Source organism: Ursus maritimus, unplaced genomic scaffold, assembly GCF_017311325.1.
Source record: "Ursus maritimus isolate PB19 unplaced genomic scaffold, ASM1731132v1 scaffold_4, whole genome shotgun sequence".
NCBI lineage: Eukaryota > Metazoa > Chordata > Mammalia > Carnivora > Ursidae > Ursus > Ursus maritimus.
In genome coordinates, this window is record NW_024426552.1 from 72,667,420 (window position 1) to 72,693,395 (window position 25,976).

At 36.6% G+C, this 25,976-nt stretch overlaps 1 protein-coding gene across 2 annotated transcripts in view; it reads left to right on the forward strand.

Moving 5' to 3' along the window:
- FGF12 (fibroblast growth factor 12) overlaps positions 1-25,976 on the forward strand; it is a 250,011-nt gene that overhangs the window by 220,286 nt on the left and 3,749 nt on the right. For both annotated transcript variants that reach the window (XM_040621447.1, XM_008705152.2), the window contains exon 4: positions 11,120-11,318. In XM_040621447.1, coding sequence (XP_040477381.1) covers positions 11,120-11,318 — 199 coding nt within the window. The remainder of the gene's footprint in view (positions 1-11,119; positions 11,319-25,976) is intronic.

Sequence of the window (25,976 nt, forward strand, 5' to 3'; positions counted from 1 at the left end):
CATATGCATTTGTGTGCCTATTTAACACAAACGGTAGCATACAAATGTACACATGCATTTTGGATGTATGCATATTTAATACAAATGGTGGTATGTACGAATATGCACACTCTCGCAGATTGCTGCTTTTCTTGAACAACGCGTTTTAGCGATCTTTCATTAGCAACACATTCATCGGCAGTATAATATTCCATGGTGTGGACATGCCAGCATTTATCTAATCCCCTATTGAAGGACGCTTAGATTGTTTCCGGTGTTTTGATATTACAAGCATCTTTACCATGAATATAATCTTGAACATAGTCCACTTTGCACACATGCCTCTTTCTCTGCAGGTCAAATTCCCAAAAGTGGGTCAGTGGGTTTTTGCATTAGAATACGAAAACTTCATCTGCATTCCCTAATAGCACTCCTTTGGCTGCATCCTGCAGATTTTGATATGTTGTGTTTCATTATTATTCAGCTAGAACTGTGTTTAATATCCTTTGTGATTTCTTCCTTGACCCATGGATTCTATGTAAGTCTGTTGTTTAATTCCAGATATTCAAGGCTCTTTAAGATATTTAAGTTTTATTAATCCTTAATTTAATTTTGTTGTCAGTGAACATACTCTGTGAGATATCAGTCTTTTGACTTCTTATATGGGCTAGCACATAAATATTCATTTGCTTTTGTTCAGTATAGTGTTCTACAATATTAATTAGGTCAGGTGGTTTGATAGGGCTTTATTAAGTTTTGCCACATGTTCTAACAATTATTGGGAGAAGATTATTAAAATTTCTCATTATGGTTGTGGATCTATTTGTTGGCTTCGTTCAGTTCTGTCACTTTGCTTCATATATTTTGAAATACTGTTACTAGACACGTATGTAAGATTATTGTGTCTAAGTCCTGATGCATTGCTGTGAAATGTTTCCTTTTATCTCTGACAATATTCCTATCTTAAAGTATCCTTCATCTGATATTAATATACCCATATCTACTTTCTTTTGTCTACTCTCGACTTGTGTGTATCTTCTCCATACTTCTACTTTCAACCTCTATGAGATGTAAGGATATCACTTACAGACACAATAATGTTGCATTTTGCATTTTTGTTCAGTCTTACAGGCTCTGCCTTTTAATTGCACTGTTTATTTTGTTTACATTGGAAGTGATAATCGATATGGTTGGGTTTAAATCTACCATTTGTTATTTGTTTTCTGTTTATCGCATCTGATTTTTATTTTTCTATTTCCCTTCTTATTTCTTTTTAATTAATGTGTTTTATGTTCCATTTAAATCCCTACATTGGTGTTTTAGTTTTGCTTTTTTTTTATTATATTTATAGTTTTTGCTCTAGAGAGTACAACAGAGATTCTTACTTTATGACAGGCTACTTAGAATTAATATTAAGATACTTGACATAATGTATAAGAGCTATAAAACAATACATTTCAATTAAACCTTTGTCCTTCCTATAATGTGTATATATACATATGTGTATATATACATATATATGTGTGTATATATGTGTGTATATATACATATGTATATATATGTGTATATATACGTATATATACGCACATTTACATTAGAACACTTTCAGTGCAATGTTTTTTTAATTATAAGAAGAAAAAGTATGTTCTTTTATATTTGTCAATATATTTTTGATTTCCAGTGCTATTTATCCCTTCCTATATAACCTAGTTACCATCTGGCATAATATCCCTTCAGCCTGAATAACATCTTTCAGCATTTATTATAATGCAAATCTGCTAGAAGTGAATTCACTTATTTTGCTTATCTGAAAATATTTTTACTTTACTTTACCAATTTTGAAGGATATATGCACTGGATATAGAATTATGGGTTCAATTTGTTTTTTCTTTTAGCACTTTAATGACTTCATTCCATTGTCTTGGCCTTTCCATTGCTTACTGGTGCTTGGTGTGTCCTTTTCCCTTCTCTGCTTCATTCATTTCTTTTTCTTTATCTTTATTTTTCAGGAGTTTGGTTATAAAGTACCTGACCATAGTTTTAGTGTATTTATCCTGCTTGGGATTTGCTTAGCTTCTTAGATCTATGTCTGTAGGAATTTTGACCTTTACTGTATTTGACAAATTTTAACATTATTTATTCATTGTTTCTGCTTTGTTCTATTTTTTTTTCTCCACATAGGTTAGATTGATATTGTCAATAGGTTGCTGACTCGTGTGTGTGTGTGTGTGTGTGTGTGTGTGTGTGTGTGTGTGTGTTTAAATCTTCATTTATCTGTGTATTTTAGCTTGGATAATTTCAGTTAATCTGTCTTCAAGTTCACTGATGCTTTCATTTGCCAGTTTCCAGTTTGTTAATAAGTACATCCAATAATTTTTCCCCCTCAAACCTTGACGTTTTCAGTTCTAAAATTTTCATTCGGTTCTTTTTTTCCATCATCTTCATTTTTTTCTGCTGATATTTTTTATTTGTTTACTCATTACGTTCTTTTCCTGTAAGTGCTATAACATTTATAGGAGCTATTTTAAAGTCCTTGTCTATTAATTTGAACATCTGGGTCACCTTCTGTTTTGTTTGTTTGTTCAATTTTATTGAGTGCTAATTGGCTGATTATGAGTTATGTTATTGCTAGCTTATATCCATGTTTCATAATTTTGTATTGCATGTTAGACATTTGTATGATATATTGTAGAGTGCACTGTATTATCTTTTGATAAAGATTGTGTGTTTATTTCCTGGCATTTAGATAAATAACTAGTAGATCTTCTTAATCTTTTTAGGGTATGTGTGTGTTTAGGTCTTGATTATCTTGCTTCTGTCTTTGATCCAGGGGGTGAGGGGATCTTATTTACAGTGTGGTCATTAACTCTAAACTGTGGCTGTTCTGAGGTCTCCAGTGAATGTCAAATATCAAGGTCTCTCCTTTCTGGCTTGTCTGCAACTTCAGGATATTCCAGCCCTGCACAACTTCTTGTATCTCTATTGAGCTCTCAGTTCTGTAGTAGCTGCTCTAAGCTGGGCCTTCGGGAGTCTTATCCTCAGCATGTTCAGTCCATCCATAAGCCCAAGATCCTTAGGAAATTCCCATATAATCTCCTGACCTCCATTCCATCAGGTTTCTTTTCTCTGGCACCTTGATCTACAAATTCAAGTCCCTTTAGCAGTCCTAAACTCCAATTTCTGCCTCCACAGTTCAAAATAACCACAGTGCTGCAGTTCAGCTTCCCTCTCCATTCCAGAGTTGGAAAGGATGCCTTGCAGAAAGCCAGGATCAATGTAGTACTTACCTCATATATTTTCATTCTCTCAAAGATCAAAGCCCAGCAATTTCAGTTGACACATGCCTGGAAACTGTTGCCTCATATTTTGTCCAGTATTTATAATTGTTACATCAGAAAGTTAAGTTTGACTGGTTATTCTGACTTCATGAAAGTTGACACATGGAGTTTTAAAAATTGGAAAATTGGGGGCACCTGGGTGGCTCAGTTGGTTAAACATCTGCCTTTGGTTCAGGTCATGATCCCAGGGTCCTGGGATCGAGCCCCACGTCATGCGCTCTGCTCATCAGCAAGCCTGCTTATCCCTCTCCCTCTGCCACTCTCCATGCTTGTTCTTTCCCTCTCTGTCAATCTCTCTCTGTAAAATAAATAAATAAATAAATAAATAAATAAATAAATAAATAAATAAAATCTTTAAAAAAGTAAATAAAAATCAGAAAAATTCATGTAAATATATTTTGTCAACCTTACTTGATAATTTCCAGGGCCCTTTAGAGTATTCATAATGACTTCCCAAAAGGCATAACAATGGTTACATTGAAATATGGTAATTTGAAAATATATCTACTTCCATCCTTATCCCCAGGAAGGAAAACAGAGGCTGAGGCACCAGAGGCACTCTTCCTCTTTCGTGAATTGCTGAGGGTATTCAGTGTACTTGCCTCGATGTGCAAACTCATAGTTATAGACTGTGTACATGCTTGCTTCCCAGGAAACAATGGTGTTTTTAATGGAGAATCACACTGTTCCCTCAATATCTGCTCTCTGTCTCTAGAATAATCAGAATTCTGGAAATAATTCTGATAATAGTGATCTGCAATATGATATATCTTCTTACCCACTGGTCTCTCCAATTTCCCATTCCTACCTCACTTCTTTACTTGTAAGCTTTGGGCTAGAGGCTAAGTCAAATGGCTGTGTGGCATTATGCCTCATTAGGAGGTGTTAAGAATCTGAAAATCATATAATTTATCTCAGATTGATAAAAACATCCTCTATCAGAAAAAGAGAAATAGATTTATCTGGTTCCTCTGTTAATAATGGCCAAATTGAGCCTTAAGCAGCATTGCCTTGATTAGCCTATTACAGGGAAAACACATTTTTTGAATTCTGTAAGTAGAGTGACTTTTCTCAACCTGCTGCTCAGGCTAACCCTTCTTGTTTGTGATATCAGATATAACCTAAGAAGTGTAACTAGCAGTAAAGTGAGTGATATGCCAAGTACCGTGTTAGGCACACCTTTATTGTCTTATTGATTCAACCTTATAGTGAAGATATGATTGGTATTAACTTATAGATAATACAACTGAGCTTCAGAGAAATTAATAACTTGTCCAAGTTGAAAAATTGGGAATTTGAATCTTTATGTCTGTCTACCTCCAAAATTGTTTCCAATATACCAAAGTTTTCATTATTTTATGATGATTTAAATTTACCTTGTTGTCCTGTAAGATATTGCAAGGAATGTGTTAACAAAACAGCTTTATTTTTAGAGAAATTATCTCAGTAGTTTTCCAGTAAAAAATTATCCCAAAAGTATATAGATAAAGATTCCATATCTGCTGAGGTTTTTTTTAAGTTATAAAATTAGATTTGTTCTAGTCAAAGCAACTCCGTTTTTTAAAAAATGCTTCGCTTGAGATAACGTATTTTAGCATTTTTTGCCTCTTGTCAGGATGGGAAACAAAAGTTCTCCTGCTTGACTTAATATTATTATGTCTGGCAACACAGTTGACAGAACAACTGCTAATATACCAAGGATTCTCAAATTCGGAACATCTAAAAGCCATTAAGGAAGTCAGCAAACCAGAAGCTTCACATCCAAATATTCAAAGGTTATACCCGAAGGGACTCTCTATCTCTGGAGTTTTGGACATAAATCGTGTGGCAAGAATCATCAAAGTTTTTGTTTCTTTCTTCCTTATATACAACCCAATAAAAAGGTAATGCAGTAAACAGGGGAGGTGCTTTTGTACATGAAAAAGATTTTATTTTTTAACTGGAAAGGAAAAAAATCAAAATGAGAAGGCCCTTGTGTCTAGCATATGTTTGAAAAGTCAGTAATTTCTACCTACCGTAGAGTCGTCATAACTACTTATATAATAGCAAAGTTTGTTTACTCTGATTACATTTTCTATTTTGTTTTCCTAATAAACAATATATTACCACAAGTTTTAGTAAGTAAGCACTGTTTTTTTTAAAATAACTATATCTTATATGGACTCCTTAATTTCAAGAAATTATTTAACTATTGAATATGAATGATAAGGCTATGGAAAGTTCAAGTCAAAAGGGGCATTTGAGATTGCCTAGTTCAACAAAGTTCTCGTTTACACTTAGGGGATCAAGTGACCTAAGACAGAAAGTGATCTTCCCAATTTGAACAGATTATAGATATATAGGAATAAAAATCCAAGTTTCTTGAAGCTTTTTCATCAAATTATTTTGACTCAGAGTAGATTTTTTTTTAATTCCAACAACTATGGAATACATGGAATATGAGGGAAATTAACAATCATGGTGCTTACCTTCATAGAGCTTAATTCATATGTAATATGCCAACTAATGTTAACTTATGGAGAAAAAAAAAGCAAGGTAAAGGATTAGAAAGTGAGGAGGAGGTGCTAAATTATGTAAGGTAGTCAGGGAAGCTCTCTGAGATAGTCAGATTTGAGCAGTGACCTGAATGAAATGAGACCAAACTGTGTTACATGAAGACATTTTCAAGAACCGAGGATCTCAATTGTGAGGGACTTGAAATGGTTATGCTTGTTTTTGAGAAACAGCAAGGAGACCAGTGGCTGCAGTGCAGTGAGTGTTCATTCATTCATTGTGCATTCATCCCATGGAATATTGTACCTAGAGCAGTCAGGAGGAAATTGAGATCTGCAAAGAACAGGATGAAGGTAAATTGTAATTAGGCTCCATTTATATTAACTATACAGGATTATACAAGTCATGTATTCCTAGTTAAGTTGGGAAGCATACATTTTGCAAGTATATCCTGAGCTCAAGTAGTATTCCAGCTTTCCTTGTCATCTGGTTGGAACCGCTGGGTGTTGTTAACTTTCCAGGACAAGGCAGGGTGAGAAAGTATTTGAAACGTGAAAAATAATTGGTCACATAATGACTTGTACAACACTAGAACAAAAAAATTTGTTTTCTGTCGCAAATGCTGCTGAGAAAGTGAGTTCTCCAAAGTAATTTCGGAACCCTATCAAGGGTCATGTTCATATTCCACTGAAATCCAGGTCAGATCAAGCTGAATAAACTTAACATTTGAAAAGATTTTTTTAACTTATTTTCTTTAAGATTTGGAAAGATTCTAGAGTAATCAGTGTGAAAAGTAAACAGCATTTCACATATCTGCATACATAATGTACATGTGGAGATGTTTGTTTCATCAACAAATAGTTCTACAAGCGTGGCTGTGTAGCTACAATGAACTGATTGCTTGGGATAATAGATATAAACACACTTCATGAGATGCAATATGACTACTGGTTAGTCTTTCAAAGATAGAACACATCCTTCTTATTACACTTGTTATTTACTCTGCTTTCATTCTCTGCACTGGATTAGGGTAGTCTAGGGTTTTATCACTTTTGGCTTTATTCTGCTTGTCTCAATTACGCACTAGATTTATTGTCATTCCAAACACACTTTTTTTTAACCTCATATCCTCTTCTGAATATATGTGATTGCCCAGATGTTTGCTGAAAGCTTTAGATAATTTTTTTTTAAAGCATGTGTGTATGTGTAATTTGTTTCAGCTATAATGGGAACAATCTATGTAGGGCAACACTTAACCAGTAACAGGTTCCTGGATACTGGAGTGGATGCAAACTTCTATGACAAAAACACAAAATTGAGTGTCTAGTTACATGATTGAATGCATTTTTCTTGCAATAAGTAAAAAATTAAGAAGAATAATGAGTTGTAGTTTTTGTAAATTTTAAAAGTTTACAACCTGTTTCCATGTCCTTCATATTACTTTTCTTAACTCAATTTATAGTTGCACATGTGAAATCCAAAGAAGTTTAATCACTTGCTACTAGGTACGGACCCAGGAGCAAAACTGATTTTTTTACTCTAAGTATAAGACATTTCATTTCTCATTTACACAAAAAGAGGGATAATAGCAACTATATTGTAAATTCTTTGATGTCCACCTTTGTATTTGTATTGAAACTATGTAAATAGTGGAAAGGTTGCACTTAGAATGATTGTCCAAATTTGCTCAGTGTTCATAACGTTTCTCTCACCATTTCTACAAGGCTGTCTTTGTCCCCACAGAAGTGCCTGTACTCAGCGTCTGACATTTTTTTCCACCTGAAATGTTTTGCCCTAGCCAGGTATTTGTTGCCTCATTTCCGAATTCTGACTCTGCAAAACCCCCTTGGATTGAGGTTAAATGGAATACTTCACTTGACTTTTCATTTCCAATTAGAATCTGGGTGCTCTGTCTGGGGTCCACCTTGCCAGGTCAGAAGTTCAAGACCCAGTCCCTGCCTAATGCTATTCCTGGCTCATGTCCCTTCCTGATATCCTGGATTTTTGCTGTTTCAAGAGCAGACTTTAAACAATTGTGAAACTCAATAGAGACCTCAGAGCTCATTATTTGCTAAGTAAAAGTGTTATTTTTCTCATATATAAAAGAAAATGTAGTAATTATCTTTGATGGAAGTGGGTTTTATGATGGCTCGTCTCAAACTGGCAGCTTGGCATCAAATGCAGCCTTGGTTATGCAGTAGAAAGCAATGTATGGCATTGCAAAAAGTATTGAACCAACAGCCAGGAGCTCATGGTCTAGCTCAGGGCCTGGATCTCCCTGTAACTTCCTATGACTCTCAGAGCAGTTATGTTACTTTGTTTTTGTTTGGTTTGAGAGGGGCGGGGGGTGCACAAGCTCACGCCCAGAGGGAGAGAGAGAATCTTAAGCAGGCTCGATGCCCAGCACTGAGCTGGATATGGGGCTTCATCTCAGACCTGACTTCATGACCTGAGCTGAAATCAAGAGTCTGGCCCTTAACAGACTGAGCCACCTTGGGGGGGCCCCTTCAGTTACTTTGTTAAAGTCACCAAACTATCACCAAGCAGATTTTATCTATCTCTGAGTTTTCATGTCTGTGAAGTATACTTCTAAATAAAAAGGTTGTGTCAACATATGATGATATATGTATACAATTCCTTGTCCCATATATCTTCCTTCCTTATGTATAATTTAGTCATGAAACTTTCAAGAGTCCCTTAGTATCTAGGGTTGACTAGTACTGAGCTAGGTCTAGAAACAAAACCTGTGAAATTATTTTGATTAGTCTGTTTTTTAAAAAAAATATAGCTAGTAAATATATAGTAAAAAAATATATAGCTAGTAAAATCAACAGTAAATTTTAGCGTTTTCTAAGTCCTGCAAGAAAACCAGAATTTAAAAGTATCTTATAAATTAAATCTGAATCACTTTGTTTCCTCTACATGGCAGTGATTAAACTTTGTCCTGATTATGTTGAGACAAGGTTACAGAAGAGCCCCATAGGCCCATCACTTACTTCTGTGTTGCCAGACAAGGAATATACAATAGTTTTATTTTTTCTTCGTTTTCTCTAGTCACTTTGTTTCTCTGATTCTTTCTTTTTTTATTGAGATAAAATTCACATACCATAAATTTCATGTTTTTAAAGTGTATGTTTCAGTGTTGCTTTTTTCCCAAGGTTGTACAAATATCACTACTATCTAATCTCAGGATACTTTTATCTCTCCAAAAAAAAAAAAAAAAGTAGTCGCTCCTTACTTACCTGACCCCCAGCTCTCGGCAGCCACTAATCTAGTTTTTGTTTCTGGATTTGCCTCTTCTGGACATTTCGTATAAAGAGAATCCTACAACATATGGTCTGGGGTGTCTGGCTTCTTCCACTTGGCGTAATGTTTTGAGGTTCATTTAGGTGGTCACATGGGTCAGTCCTCTGTTCTTTTTTGTGGCTGAATAATATTCCATTGTGCGTATGGGCCACATCCTATTTATCCATGCACTCATTGATGTATGAATTGTTTCCACATGATGAATAATGTGCTGTGGACATCTGTGGACCTGTTTCTGTGCAGATACGAATGTCCAGTTCTCCTAGGTACATACCTAGAAGTACAATGGCTGGCTCCTAGGGTAATTGTATGTTTAACATTTTGCAGAACCACCAAACTGTTCTCCACAGCTGCTGTATTATTCGCATTCCCACCAACAATATAGGAGGGTGATAGTTTCTTCATAGCCTCACCAGGACTTTTTATGATCCATTTTTTTATTACACCCTTCAGAGCGGATATGAAGTCATACTGCAGAGTCTTTTATTTTTCTGATTCTTTAGCCACTAGATTTACTTAAAATTGAGAGTGTCCTATGGCATTATATTGTTATTATAAATATAGTATAGATAGATACGTATATACTTATTATCAATATATAACAATAACATATACCATCTGTATTATATATATGTGTGTGTATAATGTTCACAATCGCCTTTCCATTCCCCTTCCCATCATTTCAGTCTCATTTTCTTGCTCTATAATTTTAGAACCATTTAAAACCAAGAGAGCCTCTTAAGCAGTGTCTTTTTATCACTGAAGGCTTTCACCAACACCCATCGATGCATCACTGAGCTTCCTGCAAATGAATCCGGGGGACTAGTCTGTGAGTATCACCTAGAAGGACATGTTTTCACCCAGCGTTAGTCCCGCATATTCCTCAGTAACTTAACTGCAGGTGTAATGCGTTAAACCATTGGAGCCTTACACATAAAAGTTACGAGGAAGAAATTTTTCCAGTACATCGTGAAGACAGCAGTGACAATTCTGAATGTGTTTCAAATATAGAATTCTTATTTACATGTAGTCGAAGAAGATGTCATCACATTTGTTTTTCTTCTGCTTATCTTAGAAGGGAAGGTATTTCTTCGTTCCATGAAATATATTTTGTCCATTTGACATGTTAGGATTTGATTTCATTGTATTGATTATAAAATCTCATTATAAGTCAGTAAGCAAGACTCAGGCAGGAAAGGTGATCTTGAGAGGCAGTGATTGTGAAGCATGAAATGTGAGTTCTGGCACTGATGCCGTCATGTGTGTAGTGTGTGTGTGTGCGTAACTTGAATTGATCAGATAACCTTTTGGTTATCTTACTTACCAACGATGAGGTTGAAGTAGAGGATTTTTAAGGTTCCTTCTTGAATTAAAACTCTTATTCTATGTTTCATTGAAGACCACACAATGTAGTAGTAATATTTTTTCTACTACTTATCCTTGGGTGTGTTATCTGAAATTTTGATTATTAAGTTTAAAAAATGTTAGAAGAGATTAAATGAAAAGTTACTGACAGTAGGCAAAGAGGTGATATACCTGTGATTTTATGGAACAAACTTTGACTGCATAACAGATCCATGTACATATAAGCTGGTCCCTTCAAAAACATCGGTGAGCCTGTGTGTGCTGTGGTTGTGTTTGATTTTGATTCCCAGGGATACACTTTACATGATAAGGGCCACTAAAATGTGTAGTGGTCAATCTCTTAAATTTACAAAATATTTTACTGGGACCAAACCTGGGCACAGCCTTGAGTAATGTTAGCCCGATAAGTGATTCAAGCCTAATGGTTGTGTTCTGTGAAGTAAGGTTTGTTTAGCAAGGAAATCTTGCTTCTTGATTTTGATGAATCTTTGTAACCAAGTGCCATGGAAACTGTGTGCAATTGCCTCTGTTTTGTTCTTAATACAGGACCTATATTTCAAGTTCATTGCATTTAAGCATTTGCCAGTTCACGTTTAAATCCTTTCTCTCTTTTATATTTTCTTTTTTTTTTTTTTCAGGATGTTTTCACTCCAGAATGCAAATTTAAGGAATCTGTATTTGAAAACTACTATGTGATTTATTCTTCCACACTGTACCGTCAGCAAGAATCAGGCCGAGCATGGTTTCTGGGACTCAATAAAGAAGGTCAAATTATGAAGGGAAACAGAGTGAAGAAAACCAAGCCCTCATCACATTTTGTACCAAAACCTATTGAAGGTATGAAATGAACTTCTTTTATTTTTAGGCCCTGATTTCTGTGTGTTGATGCCTGTTTTGCTCCTTGTCCCTTGCTTGGTGGGGTTTACTTAGAGTGCAACAGAGCAAAACAAAGTTTCAGAAAACAGAGTAGTACCTCTTCCTTAAAGAGACCCAAAAAAAAAAATTCTATTACAAATACTTAGCACGTATTAAAACAACTGCTTGAATACAGAAGTTAGAAAATTCCTGAAAGTAGAAAAATAGTGCTTGTTACCAGTTGGAATGTAATTTCCTTCTCTAGTTGAACACAATAATTTAATTCCTCAAGCTACACTCTTGAAAAGCCAATCATGCTATTATAGTGCTTTAAAGATTGCAAAAAGCCTTTAGAGATATGTTTATATCCTAATCTATACATCTTTGTGAGCAAATCTAACAATATGGTGTATTAATTTTTCTTTGTATTTTCTAAGGAAAGAAAATAGTATGCTATTTACTGTGATCAATAAATATTTATCCTTCTCAATTTTATCCTTCTCAATCCAGCCTATAACCTCCCCTCTCATGATCATTTAATACAGTGTTCACTTATTTAAGGTTGATTGGTGGAATAAATAATTTTATGCTAAGGAAACCCCTTTTGGACGACTTGTTCCTTATAGAAGATGAGAATATACCATTGGGGTAACCACTTTTGCTGTATTCATTCAAGCTCTTTAAGACTGGCTAAGAAAATAGCAATAACCGAGACATTTACTGATAACCTTCATTTCTGAAAGTCACATTATAATCACTTAAAAGATTAGTTCAGCTTCCTTGTCTGTGGAAATGAGGCGATGGAGGCAGCACATGACAATTCTGTGACAGAGCCAGGTTTTCTGTCCCCTAAATATCTACAAGGCATGTCAGGTCCACCAGTGTAGTGTCACAGCGCCTGCTGCACACTACAGAAACAAACAGTCAGTCAACAAACATTTGTCAGTCAACACTGTGTAGGAAGCACTTGGGGGAAATGTGACATTCGAAGCTCTGAGTGCCTTTCAAAACTGCCTTCACACCCTGTGCTTTTAACCACGCAAAGCCGAACTTTCCTCTTGTAATCTATTTTCATTATTTGGGGACACATGTAGTTCTTTGGCCCTCCTCTCCCCACAATGTCCATCCACTCACATGCCTGAATATGCCGATTAGTCTTTGTAACGAACGAATCCAAGAGTCACTACTTCTGTGGGGGCCTGACTGTCTTCAAGTAGAATTAAATATTCTGTCACCTTATCATTGTATACAATCCTCTCCCCTAGAACTGATCACATTGTATTAAATTTACCTGTTTGCCACACTGTCTCCTCTTCTCCATGGCTTGATCGTTTTTTGAATGTGCAGAACAAGGTTTATTTTTTCCTCATATATCCTTGTTGCTTGTATATTATCTTGCATATCATAAAGAGACATTCAATAATCTGTTGTCAATTAATAAGTGAACACACAAGTGAACAAATGAATAGGTAAGTATGAAGGCAAAGAAGAATTCTATATGCTGCAGATAACCTTATAATATTCTTAGAGATACGAGATATGCGTATTAATGGCAACAGTATAACGTAAAAAGTGATGTATTTCATGTTGCTGGAAATGATATTGGGATTTAAGGAAAGACCTATCACTTCCACCAAAAAAAAAAAAAAAGATATTGAAAAGTTGATTATTTAAATGTAATTTTAAGGAGAGGCCAGGTTCAGAGCATTAGAGATGAGAGGTGGAGATCAAGCAGACAAAAACACTCCAGGTGCAGTGTGAATAAACTGTTAACACTTTTGCATCATTTGTTATTGGAGCGTAATTAACATTATATGTTATACATAAATATAATATACACGTTATGTTCATTCCAGCGGTACAATATAATGATTCAACAATTCTATACATTTCTCAGTGCTCATCAGGATCAATGTACTCTTAATCCCCTTTATCTATCCCACCCATTCCCCTACCTACATCCTCTCTGTTGCATCATTTTTATTTGCACATTTAAATAGATTTTGTTGTGGTTGAAACAAAAGTAGCACATGCGCATTAACAATTTTTGGAAAATTCAGGAAAGTATACAGGAAAGGAAAAATCCACATGTTTTGTTCGGTGTTTTTATGGAAATACTTTTCACACTGATCCCCCCAAAAGAGGAAAACACATCTCTAACCTACCCTCCTAATCATGACTGCTGTCTGCACTTTGGCTAGTCAAGCTTCTTCAGACTGTGTGACCATGTACACATTTCCCAGAGTAATGGATTCATTGACTACATTCTTAGTCCCAGGGCTGCCTCAATTCTATATTTATTGCTGCATTTCAGTACAAATGTAGGAAGGGACCACTAGACATTCCTAATTGTTTACTTTAGAATTAGATTTGGTTATGTCCAATACGAAACCCATGTTAAGAGCAGCTTAATCAGACAAAGTTTTATTCTCACCAACCAAATCAAGAAACCTGCCATCCAGGGCCTGTTCTGTGGCTCCCCAGTTGTTAGGGACCTCAGCTATGTCCATCTGAGTGCCGCTCTCCCTAGCGTGTTGTACAAGTGCTCCCTGCACTACCAACACAACCACACAATGACCCTGGTTCTACTCTTACCCCCATGATCCAACCAGAATCCTCATTCCAGTCAGAGGGAGGAAGAAGGGATGAGAAAGACAGAAGCAAACCCTGTGCCAGCGTTCTCTTCAAGAAGCTCCCCATTAGCCGCCATAGCACACTTAAATCCCAGGGACTGCAAGCCAGTCAGGTGGTCTCACTTAGGTGCAGGGAAGCCTAAGAAGGTAATGTTTCTGCTGGATGGCTACATGCCAAATAAACGTCCTGTTCTTTTGAGAGAATAGCAGAATGGGACTGGGACAGAAGAGCCTCTGCTTCAACCTGCCATCATCTTAACTTTAGAACAGCCCTGATTTCCTAATTTTCTTATTGATAGTGTTTGGTTCATTGTTTTGTTTTTATTTTTTCTTATTTATTGATGTTTTAGAATGATTTTCCTTTTGCTCTAAGGGGGAAAACAAAGTCCATTCTAAATCAGATTCACTAATACTTGGATTTGTTTCCGAGGTCTCTTCAGATGGTGGCAATGAAAGCTTAGGTGTTGGAGTATATGGGATATGATAAAAATCACTTCCAAAGATGAAAGCAAGAATGCAATTGTTTCAGAACAAAGACCTTTTAATTCCATAGAAATGTCTTTGCCTTTTGTCTTTGAGAACAAGGTTCACTTTTTTGAACAAATTAGTTAACAGTTCTATAAATGCTTACTCCATACAGGTATTGTGCTAAACATGTCTCAGTTATCCCCTTTTATTTTTCATTCCATTTCTATGAAGTGGATTCTAATATTATCCCCATTTGACAAATGTGGAAAATGAAGCACAGAGACATTGAGTAATTTGTCCCATGTCAAGCAGCTTGTAAGTGGCAGAGGCAGAATCCAAGCCAAGGCATTCTGACTCAAGCACGCGCTTAATCTCTGTGAAGACTAGTGAAACTGCTTACAGTCTGAAGTCTGAAATGTAACCTCAACATAGCATAAGACCCTAGCAAATGCTTTTGAATACATGTCTCCTATATGCTTCTCTCCTTTTTAAATCTAGCATATGCTTGGTCACTCCTTAGAAATAAAAGCCTTTTCAGATTCATGGAGAACTTCATGTTCTTATATTGTTAACAGACCCATGAAATTCCTCAGTTCTCCCACACCTTGTTTGCACTTCGATACCATTATTATAATGCAAAAATATGAACAAATTCCCAGTGATTCTCCATGTAGCTATGCTTTATGTTATCAAATGATGTAATTATATAATCGCTATTAGTATCAAAGATATATGCACTTGAGGTTTTATTAGGCATTATTCTGCCATGCAGCAAGAACTTCTTTCTCCTCGCTAGGATCCCCAAAACTACTCATGCTACCACTACTACTATTACTATTACTAGTCTTACTGCATCTATATACAGTTTACTGTTTACTAGGCAGGTTGCCTATGTTACCTTCATTAAACCTCACAGCAGCCTTATGTTATCACCTTCATCTTACAGATGAAGAGACCAATACTTAAAGTAATTAAGTAAGTACGCACGCCCTGGCCAGTCACAGGACTAGATAAATACAGAACTGGGATTGCAGTTTAGGTAGCCTGCTGCCAAAGCCTATACAGCTACCCCCTACCCTATATTGCCCTTCAATCTGAAGTAAGCCTGTGGATATGCTAATAATTGGAAAAGTCAGTGAGAGCAAAGCAGACATGTTATACCATGATACAACTTGAGTAGTAAGCTAGCTCTAAACCATGCAAAATGGAGACAGGTGTATATGATATGACAAGATAAATCCATAGTGGTAGGTAATCAGATAAGATAGTTATGGGAATGCCATGTTAAAACTAGGCAAGAAAGGATTAAGAAGACATCACTTCTTTTTTGACGAATTTTAACAGGCTTCATTTCCTACTCTGCAAAAGAAAAACATGGAGCAGATAATTCCTAAAGTTCTTTGACAGTGACATTCTGTGCATTCTTTATAAGCACTTTATTGTAAAATCATGTTTCTTCATGTAGCCTACCTTAGGATTTATAAATAAGATGATTCTAAACACATTTCCTTTATTGAATTATTAAATGAATAAAGTACAGTTTTATGAGCTATTCCCATAATGGATGATTTGTAACTTTTCTAAAAGGACTAGGATGAAAAACATTCTAGCCATACTCATTGTAAAGAAAGTATTAGGTAATATTTTTTCCATAGGACAATTATAAAGCACATAACTAGAAGACACTTTCAGAAAAGAAAGAAAATGATGGCTTTATAAGAGGTTGGCCATATTGCTGGCTAACTGGAAAGGTTGTCAGTTATCTTTAGTTTTTAAAGGAGTTTTTATAAACCTGTAAACCCACCACTGTAGTGTTACCAACAGAGTCCAGTACTGACTGTGGACTGTAAATGTCCCCCTTCCCAGGGGCAGGGAATTGACCACTTACAGGGGGAAAGCCAGAGAAGGTTTGTTTTGTTTTTCAAATAGCTCTGTCTTTTCCCCAGTCTTGATGATGATATAATTTTGAATGTCGGGATTCCCAAAATTAAACTCTGCCAGTTCCAGGATCTTTAAGTCCTGCACTGATTATAAGATAATAATTACCCACCAGCCCCGTTCCCATCCCGGTCTCACTTTCCATCCTGGGTTTAGAACACAGGTGGTGTTAATGAAGGGTTGCAAGGCCATCTATTCAGACAGATGGATGGACTTGATATTTAAACCCATTACTATGTACACTTGCATGTCAACCTTTACTTACATGGGTCCCCTCCCCTGGAATTTAAGACAACAGCACAGGATTCATGATTCCCAGTTTTGCCCTTTCAGAGCATTGTTCACACCACAGATAAGTAACTCCCCCAGATTTAAATTGTCTTGGTGGTAACCTCCCCCTTTAGCTTTAGATACAGCAGCCAAATACTCTTCGACAAAGAACAAGATACAGTCTCCTCCTTTTCTCCTCCCTCCTCCAAGAAGCTCATTACTCAGCTCCTGCAGGTGGTTGGGTATTCAGAATCTAGTTCCTTCCTCCTGAAAAGAATGTGTGCACTTTCCAAAGACTTAAGCTTCAAGAACTTAATCCTGGGGGGAGAAATATGCTTCTACAGTAAAATTAGTAAATATCAGTTGAGAGTCATTGCTACAGAAATATTAAACTCTAAACAAGTAACATTTGCTAATTTCCACCTATATGTTTCCCAGTGGGGAGACAAGACACACACACACATACACTCACACAAGGTATAAATTATCCATTTTTCTTGTTGTAAGTCTTGATTTAAGCTAGTGGAATCGGATTTAAATGCCAGCCGTATAACATTGAGCGGTGTTTACCAAACATCAGTCTCCGAACTATTTGGGGCTACAAATTCTCAGGCCAGATCTCCAGAGTGTTCTGGTTTTATTGTCCAAGTGATTATGATGGCAACCAGGCCTAAGACTTAGTGTTCGAAACTGAATTGGGTGATTCTAGGCTTATTTTGATCAGGTCTGGCCATAGGCAATTATTTAAACTTATTCAGATTATTGTGATCAATATTGGACTAAGCCTACTCTAACATAGAGTAAATTGTCACTCTGACACCATGAAATTGCATATATTAAACACGTTACATTTTGCCATTTCCTACTGCTATTAAGATGGCTGTATTCTAGTGCTGAGTTAAATATTATATGGAGTAGGAGCTAACACCAATTATCGCACTAAATTGACATTGAGAAGAAGTAACCTCATACAAATCAATTAATCAAGGATAAATAAATGTCTAATTCTTCTGATAAAAGTTTTGCCAATGATTTGCTAAGTAATTCTGAGAAAATAATGTTCTCTCTTTGCCCTCAGTAATCTCTGGAGATGAAGTTGATTATAAATGTCATCTGTTTCATAGGAATAATATGAAGATAAGACTTTGTAAGAAAGTTGGATAACCCAAATCTGTCAGATCAATCCAAAGTGCATTTTTCATTTTCCCTTGGAAACTGGACGTTGTGTTATTGGGTTATGTCCTGGAGAAATGCTGTGAGGTGTGGTATTCACTAAGGGATTTGAGACAATGAAAATCAAAATTTGGAGAGAAAATAATCTCTTCAAAAATCATATAGTGAGATACCAAAGAACTGAACAAATCAAGAGTCCTAATGTTTTAGAGCTCTAATTGGGAGGATACTAATGGCAAATTGATTTTGATATTTTTATTTCAATTGACTGGAAAGAAAACTAAATGGTTTGTTTCCCAGAATCCTCTTTTGGACCCAACCATACTGAAAGACAAAAACAGAGCAAAAAAATACCTACCACTGATATCCCTGATTGTTTTAATTATAGCGAATAACTGCAATTCTCTCTCTCTCCCTCTCTCTCCATCTTTGAGTTTTGGATCTCTGCCAGCCTGTGACACCTTCTTCCCCCAAACCAGTATAACTCGTTCAAAGCAGCATTTTCCTGGCTTGGAATTTAGTCTTTAATGAAACCCTCCTACCTCCCCCTGCCACATCCTTCTGCCATATCTCTCCCTCTCCTGCACACATACATCTGATCTCCTTCTAAATGAAGATGTAGATCTTTGTGTTCACAGTGTCTCTTAACTCTTTATAATAAATATTTACAGCATACTGGGTACATTCCTTTGGCAATACAGTGCTTCTGAACCAGCACTTAAAATTCTTCTACAGTTCCAAAGGGATTCCTTGTGACATTAATTAAAGTGTGAAATTGCCTCATGTTAATTGCTCACACCCTTCCATGATCTGCGATTAAGACAATTAAATATCTTTAATGGTACATTAACTAACAGAGCAATCTAACCTTTCCACTTCTTAGAAATTACAGAGGGCCAAGGAAAATTCAATTAAATTGGTAGCAATCAAAAGATTGGTCGTATTTCATTCTTCTTTGATGGAAACTGATATAAGATGGGGGTTCTTTATAGCGTGCCATTTATGAACTTTATCAGAAACTGAAGTCGCATTGCCTGCATTTGGAAAACAGAATTCTTCAGCAACAACTACAATTGCCGTCCACACAGGTTTTCCAATCTCCCTTACAGAGCAATGCTGACAATCAAAGGTTTACACCCAGTTCTCCCCATAATCATTAGAACACTCAGGAATCCAGCAGTTATATACAGAGCAATGCTAACAATCAAAGGTTTACACCTAGTTCTCCCCATAATCATAAGAACACTCACCTTTTAAATGATTTTCAGGAATCCAGCACTTACATAAATAATAATTAGTGGCAATGGTATTGTTTTATATACCATTGGTGTGGCTCGTTGTTGTTAACGTGTTTCCCTCCCCAGAGTATCATTTAGTAGTCACTAACACTTCAGGAGTATGCAGGATAAGATTATCATCCCAATTTTAAACATGAGGAAACTGAGTTTAAGAGAGGTTAAATAACTCACCAGGTCCCTAGATTTAGGAAAAGGTAAAACTATGACCAGAGCTGTTATCTCTATCAAAGTCTGCCAGGGGATCCAATAAGCTGCTAGAGAATTGACCAATGGGTCTATATCATACAGTCAATAGTGACAAGAGTGATTTCAGTGGTGTAGCAGGGAATAAATCTAATTGGAGTGGATTCAAGTTATCACAGGAGGTAAAGAAAAGAAGAAAGTAATATGAAATCACACTTTTGAGAAGTTATGCTATAAAAGGGGTAGAGAAGTGGGGAGTCAGCTGGAGAGAAACATGGTAGTTACATAGTGGGATTGCTTGTTTGTTTAAAGCTATTAAGGCATATTTGTAGACTGAAGGGAACAACTGGGAAGAAGTAAGATTTGGCATTACAGGAGAGATGGTCACCGAATAACACTGACCAAAGCGGGTGGGATCACACACGGAAGTGGCAAGTGGAGGGCAAAATTTAGACAGGCGTGGGAAGAGTCCAAGCACCAGAACATGTGTGAGCAGATGTATGCAGGCAGGTCATTTTCACGGTGGAAATATAAAAACCTCCTCCTCGGCTGCTCTTTTCTAAGTGAAATACGAAGCAAGGTGATTTACTGATTTAAAAAAAAAAAAAGGAAGAGAAGAAAGGAGGAAAACAGGAAGGAGAGAGAAGGAGAGGGAGGAGAGAAAGACAAGAAAAGAAAGAAGACTGGCCTATAAGCTAAGTCTGAGGAGGGTTTGAGGAGGAAGGAGAAAGTATGGAATGGCCCCTTAAGAAGAATGCGAGAGGAAATTGGCAAGAGTAATGTAGGAGGGTTCCAGGAAATGCTGAGGACCTCCATGAGGTTTGGGATCGAGATTTTGACTTGAGACCAGTCAATGACGTTTTATGTTGTTTGTTTCTTTTTCCAGACACATTGAACTATTTGACTATGAGCAGGAACCCTAGAGTTAATCACACATGAAGTTTAATGCTGCTTCTGCCCTGTAGTGCCCTGCACTACTTCTAACAAACGACCCTTTTTGTTCTTCGGTTTCCTTAGTTGCAAAAGGGACCAATAAAAGTGTCTATCTTTTGCATCATTTAAAATAACCAAAGTGTATATAAAGTACAGATAAATAGTAAGAGCTCAATTAACAAGAGCCATGATTATGAGGACGCTGACTACTTAGGAGGTGAGTGCCCACTGGATGGTACCTGCACCTGGGTTATGACAGTTGTCTGATTTATAAATAATAGCAACTTCCGGGATTCCACTTTTTTTTCATATTTTTAAGAAAGGCATTATTTTGGTTTGTTTTCCAAGAGCAATTTATAACTAAAATAAATGAATTTATTGAATGCTCAAAGTTGCAAACAGGGATTCTGAGCTAGTATAATGGCAAAGAATACTTGCATCTTCTGATAATTGCATGTGCAACAAAGGTACCAGCAACAAGAATATAATAGAAAAATGGTAGCTGGAAAGCCTGTCCAGGAAAGACCTATACCATAATCTTACAAAGAGAAGATGTGTTTTATTTTTGACAAGATTTCAATGCTCAGTGGTATATATTCGGTCTCTCTCTTTTCTAACGACACAATCTTGTATTTAAAAATAAAGCAAAAGATAAATAGAGCAAATACCATAGCTTATTCTAAAGTTGGTAGCTTATGGTCTTGGCACGACCAAGTGAAGCATTTTATTTGTGATATCAGAACTGCAGGGCTTTCTATAGAAATATAGCCAGTGCATCTCAGGTGGCCGTGAAAATGACAGCCTTCACTATGCCCAGTCACAATGTGACTAGTATCTGTCATACGGGTGTGTTCTGCTCACATTAAAGGGTTGAACGGGGGATTTCTAGTGAATGCTAGGTCTTAATACACGATGTGGGCTATGCTATTAGAAACTTTCATGTGTCATTGTGTCTGCACATGAGGAAGAATATTCTCTCATCAAATCTCTCTACCTCATTTTTACCCTGAAAGCTGCAGTGAATCCTTCTGTTCCAGTGTACTATGGATCAAGAAAATCAAAACATGAATAAAAGGAAACATCCAGAAGGAGGAGAAGAGAAAGGGGGAGGGTGATGAGAAGGGGAAGAAGAGAAATAAATTGAAACATATATCAAAATAGAGAGAACATAGAAAACTGATTTGAAGAAAGAACCAAACAGAAATGCTTCCCTTTTCAGAACGTTGTCTCCTTTAACCACTTACCCAAAACCATTATGATACCACACGTGTTAGAGAAATAATGATATTTATCTCAAAAACATCCTGTGGGATAAAAAAGAGTAATTATTTTTTTGTGTGTGTGCTTTAAAGAGGAAAGAGGACAAGGAATGTGATCAAGAACCACCCAGAAGTGCCAGGTGAAAGAGCAACAATGTTGTTGATGAACCATTGTATCATCAGGACGCTGAACATTCTTGATATTTAGATAGTGAAACTTTGTTGGGAAAATAGGGTAAAGTGAAATTAGAAACACAATTGGAAATCAGTTCTATGCCAGGTGGTAGCCATTAAATCATGTCCACTATAAATAAAATCTGTATCGCAAAAGTAGTCCCCAGGGTCTCAGATGAGACACGGTGAGATTGCAACATCACAAATTGCCTAAATCAGAGAACTTGTTTCCAGTTGTTAAGTGGGCCGTGGCACTGAATCTGAGTTTCTGAGAAAGGTGATTGGGGAGCTGGGAGAACAAGAAATACAGGGAGTTAGATTTTTTGTTTGTTTGTTTCACTTTATTCCCAGTCTGGAAATTACTCCTCATCATAAGAACTGGAATATCAAACTGCTCTCCTAGCTGAAGTGGGCCAAATGCACACAAGAGGACACAGGAAGAAAATATTCAAAAACAAAGAGATTTTTTTTTTTAACGTAAAGCCTCCTAGAGCAAAATAAATCTGTTCCTAATGAAATAATAGCTTATTGTAATAGAAAGTGATGGAAAACTCCCCCCCCCTTAAAAATTATTGTACTTTGAAATAATGCAAATTAAAAGATCTGAGGTCATTGTAATTATTAATAAGGACCTGATTATCAGGAAGAGAAAAACGTAATCTTGCATAGTATGGGGCTGATTTGAGAAGCACGAGTTGGGAGCTTGTAGAATTTATGTAACTATTTGGAGTTCAGAACCTAGGCAGTTTCCTAGATATGCTTCTTTTTTTTTTTTTTTTTTAAGATTTTATTTATTTAGTTGACAGAGATAGAGACAGCCAGCGAGAGAGGGAACACAAGCAGGGGGAGTGGGAGAGGAAGAAGCAGGCTCCCAGCAGAGGAGCCTGATGCGGGGCTCAATCCCAGAACGCTGGGATCACGCCCTGAGCCAAAGGCAGACGCTTAACGACTGCGCCACCGAGGCGCCCCTCCTAGATATGCTTCCTAAAGGTTTCCCACAATTGCTTAGTATATGATTGGAAATTAATACCAGAATTCCAAAGTCTAGTACTAGTAGCTGTATAAAATTGTGATTGATTTTTACTGGAAAGTATATGTGATGCTCCTATTTGGGATTAGTAATTCTTGATTTACCATTTGTTGTTTGTTTAGTCTTCTTCAGTGCTACATGAAGCTCCCCACAAAACGAAAGGATGACTCTTCTCCACATGTTAGTTAGCTTAACCAAGTGAACCCCACCTTTCAGTTGTAGTCAGAATTATGGTACTTGGAGTATATCAGATACTATGTATAGTAGATAAACAGCAGATTTCACATGTAACGCTGCCTCAAACTAGGTCTGTGTCTAAGAAATTCCAATTGTGTTTGCAAGTTATCAGAACTCATCAAAGTTTCCGAGGCTGCCAACCATTCGTTATAGGATCCGTGCAGTGAGATTCAGTTTGACCGATTCTTCCTGACTAATCTGACTGGCTGTATTCATGTCATGCAAACATAGTTAGACATTTTTCTAGATAATGAGATTGAATAAATAGATTTTCTCTATACACTCCTGTACTTGATGGACATATTTTTTTAACTCTTCGTTCCCTATCAAATTGAGGCTGATAGACATCAGGATCATGCTTTAAAATTTCCAGCTTGGAACTCAGGAAGTCTGACACAAGTTAGCCCTGCTGGGCTTATCCCTTCCTACTTTTCTATTTTACCCCATTCTCCAACCAGTCCCTGCTTTTCTTATATAACCTGCACTTCATTGCTTCACTCCCTTTCGGTAGCCTATCCATCTCTCTAAATCCTGTGCACCCTTCAAGGCTAAATTAGCATCGAATAGCTGTTGTTCTGTACTCATTTCCATTCACCTCTCTACTCTGGCTCTGAACACCCTGTGATTTGTGTGCACATCTGTGCTCCCCTTCTTAGCCTTGAGCTCCATGATGGCAGAAATCAAGTGGTCATCTCTCGCAGTTGCTATGGAATCTAGCAGAGTGCCTGGCACAAATCTAAATGTGCACCTGTTTATAGAATCAACGAACAAATCAATGCTTGTAGCAATTCAGCTTTGGATATTCGCAAAAGAGTAATTGACATTGGAGGAGAGACAAGAACTTGGAAAGGCCATTTTAGGATGAAAGTGATACAATGTTATTTAAGCCAAGTCAAAAGGGCCAATAAATGTTTTTGTGAACCAGTTCCATCCTACCAAAGGCTTCTAAGATACTCTGCATCTCCCAAGTCTACATATGAGCATCAGGATGAGTCCCGTCAGACAATTTTCTCCACTGGCCTCCTATCGTTCAGTAATTTACAGCTTTAGCTCCAGTCAGGACACTTCTCTTCCAGACAACAACAAACTCTTCTAAGAGCTGTCTGATAGAAATATCATATGAGCTACATGCGTAATTTAAATTGTTCTGATATTTACATTTAAAAAATAAAACAAACATGACAAATTTTAATAATATATTCAGCCCAATATATCCAAAATATTATCTATTTAATATGTAACTAGTTAATTCATTACTGGTGAGATACTGTTCTTTTTGTGTGGCCTTTAAATTTAGTGTTTTATACTTACAGCACATCTGAATTGAACTAAGCACATTTTAAGTGCTCTGTGATCACATATGGCAAAATAGATATTATATTAGGCAGTGCATTCCTAGAATATTCTCATCAGATTTTCCTATCTTCTTACCAACTCTATACCCCCTCAGTTATATCTCAATTCTCTCCATCTTTACCATAGTACCAAGACTAATATTTTTGACTATTAGGGAATTGTTGGCTCTTTTATGCAAATAAGACATTTCTGGCTTTAATAGTCATTTCTTTGTTTACAGCTTACACTCAGTATTTGTGTGTCTGTGATTTTTTTTAAAAAATGTGAAATTATTAATTATGCTGTGTAAAATATACACAACATAAAATTTAACATTTTAACCATTGTAAGTGTACATTTCAGTACCATTACATTCACCTTGTGCTTTTACACATTGTATCTTTCTCCCTTCCCCCAGCCTCAGGTAACCACTCTTCTCCTTTCTGTCTTTATGAATTTGACTACTTTAGGTATCCCACATAAATGGAATTATAAAATATTTGTCCTTTTGTGTCTAGCTTATTTCACTTAGCCTGATGTTTTCAAGGTGCATGCTTGTGTCAGAATTTCCTTACTTTTTAAAGGCTGAGGGGCGCCTGGGTGGCACAGCGGTTAAGCGTCTGCCTTCGGCTCAGGGCGTCATCCCCGGCGTTATGGGATTGAGCCCCACATCAGGCTCTTCCACTAGGAGCCTGCTTCTTCCTCTCCCACTCCCCCTGCTTGTGTTCCGTCTCTCGCTGGCTGTCTCTATCTCTGTCAAATAAATAAAATCTTAAAAAATAAAATAAAATAAAATAAAGGCTGAGCAATATTGCATTATATGTGTATACCACATTTTGTTTATCAGTCATCCCTTGATAGATATTTTTGCCACTCCCACCTTTTGACTATTGTAAATAATGCTGCTCTGACCATAGGTGTGCAAATATCTGTTCACATCCCTGCTTTCATTTATTTTGGGTATATATATCTAGAGGTGGAATTTCTGGATTATATGATAATTCTATGTTTAATTTTTTGAGGAGTCACCATATCATTTTCCACAGTGGCCATACATTTTATGTCTCCACCAGCAACATACAATGTTTTCAGTTTCTCCACATACTCTCTAACACTTGCTACTTTGTTTTTGTTTTTTGTTTTCCTTTTTAAAAATAGCCACCCTGCATTCGTTTTTATTACCATTTTCCGATGACATTAGGAATATTTAGTAGAGGTAAGGCCAACTTGAATCTCAATTAATAAATGGATCTAATTTAAACATTGTCTGATATAAGACAATCATTTGTTCCATTTTTTGATGAATTGCTCTTCTGCTTTAATTAGAATTCTTGACTAGGATTTTGAAGCCCAACATTCTCATCCTGGCTCTGCCGTTACTCACCATCTGACTTAGGGAAGTTGCTTAGTTTCTTTAACATTTAAAAAATTCGGCTGAGAATTTCTTACTTTATTCACAAGGTTATTATAATTATCAAATAAATTAGTCAATTTAACATGGTTTTGAGGGGTATCTGGGTGGCTCAGTTGGTTAAGCATCAGCCTTTGGCTCAGGTCATTATCCCAGGGTCATGGGATCGAGCCCCGTGTTGGGCTCCCTGCTCAGTGGGGGGCCTGCTTCTCCCTCTCCCTCTGCCCCTACCCCCTGCTTGTGCTCTGCCTCTCTCAAATAAATAAATCTTAAAAAATAAAATAAAATAAAATAAAAT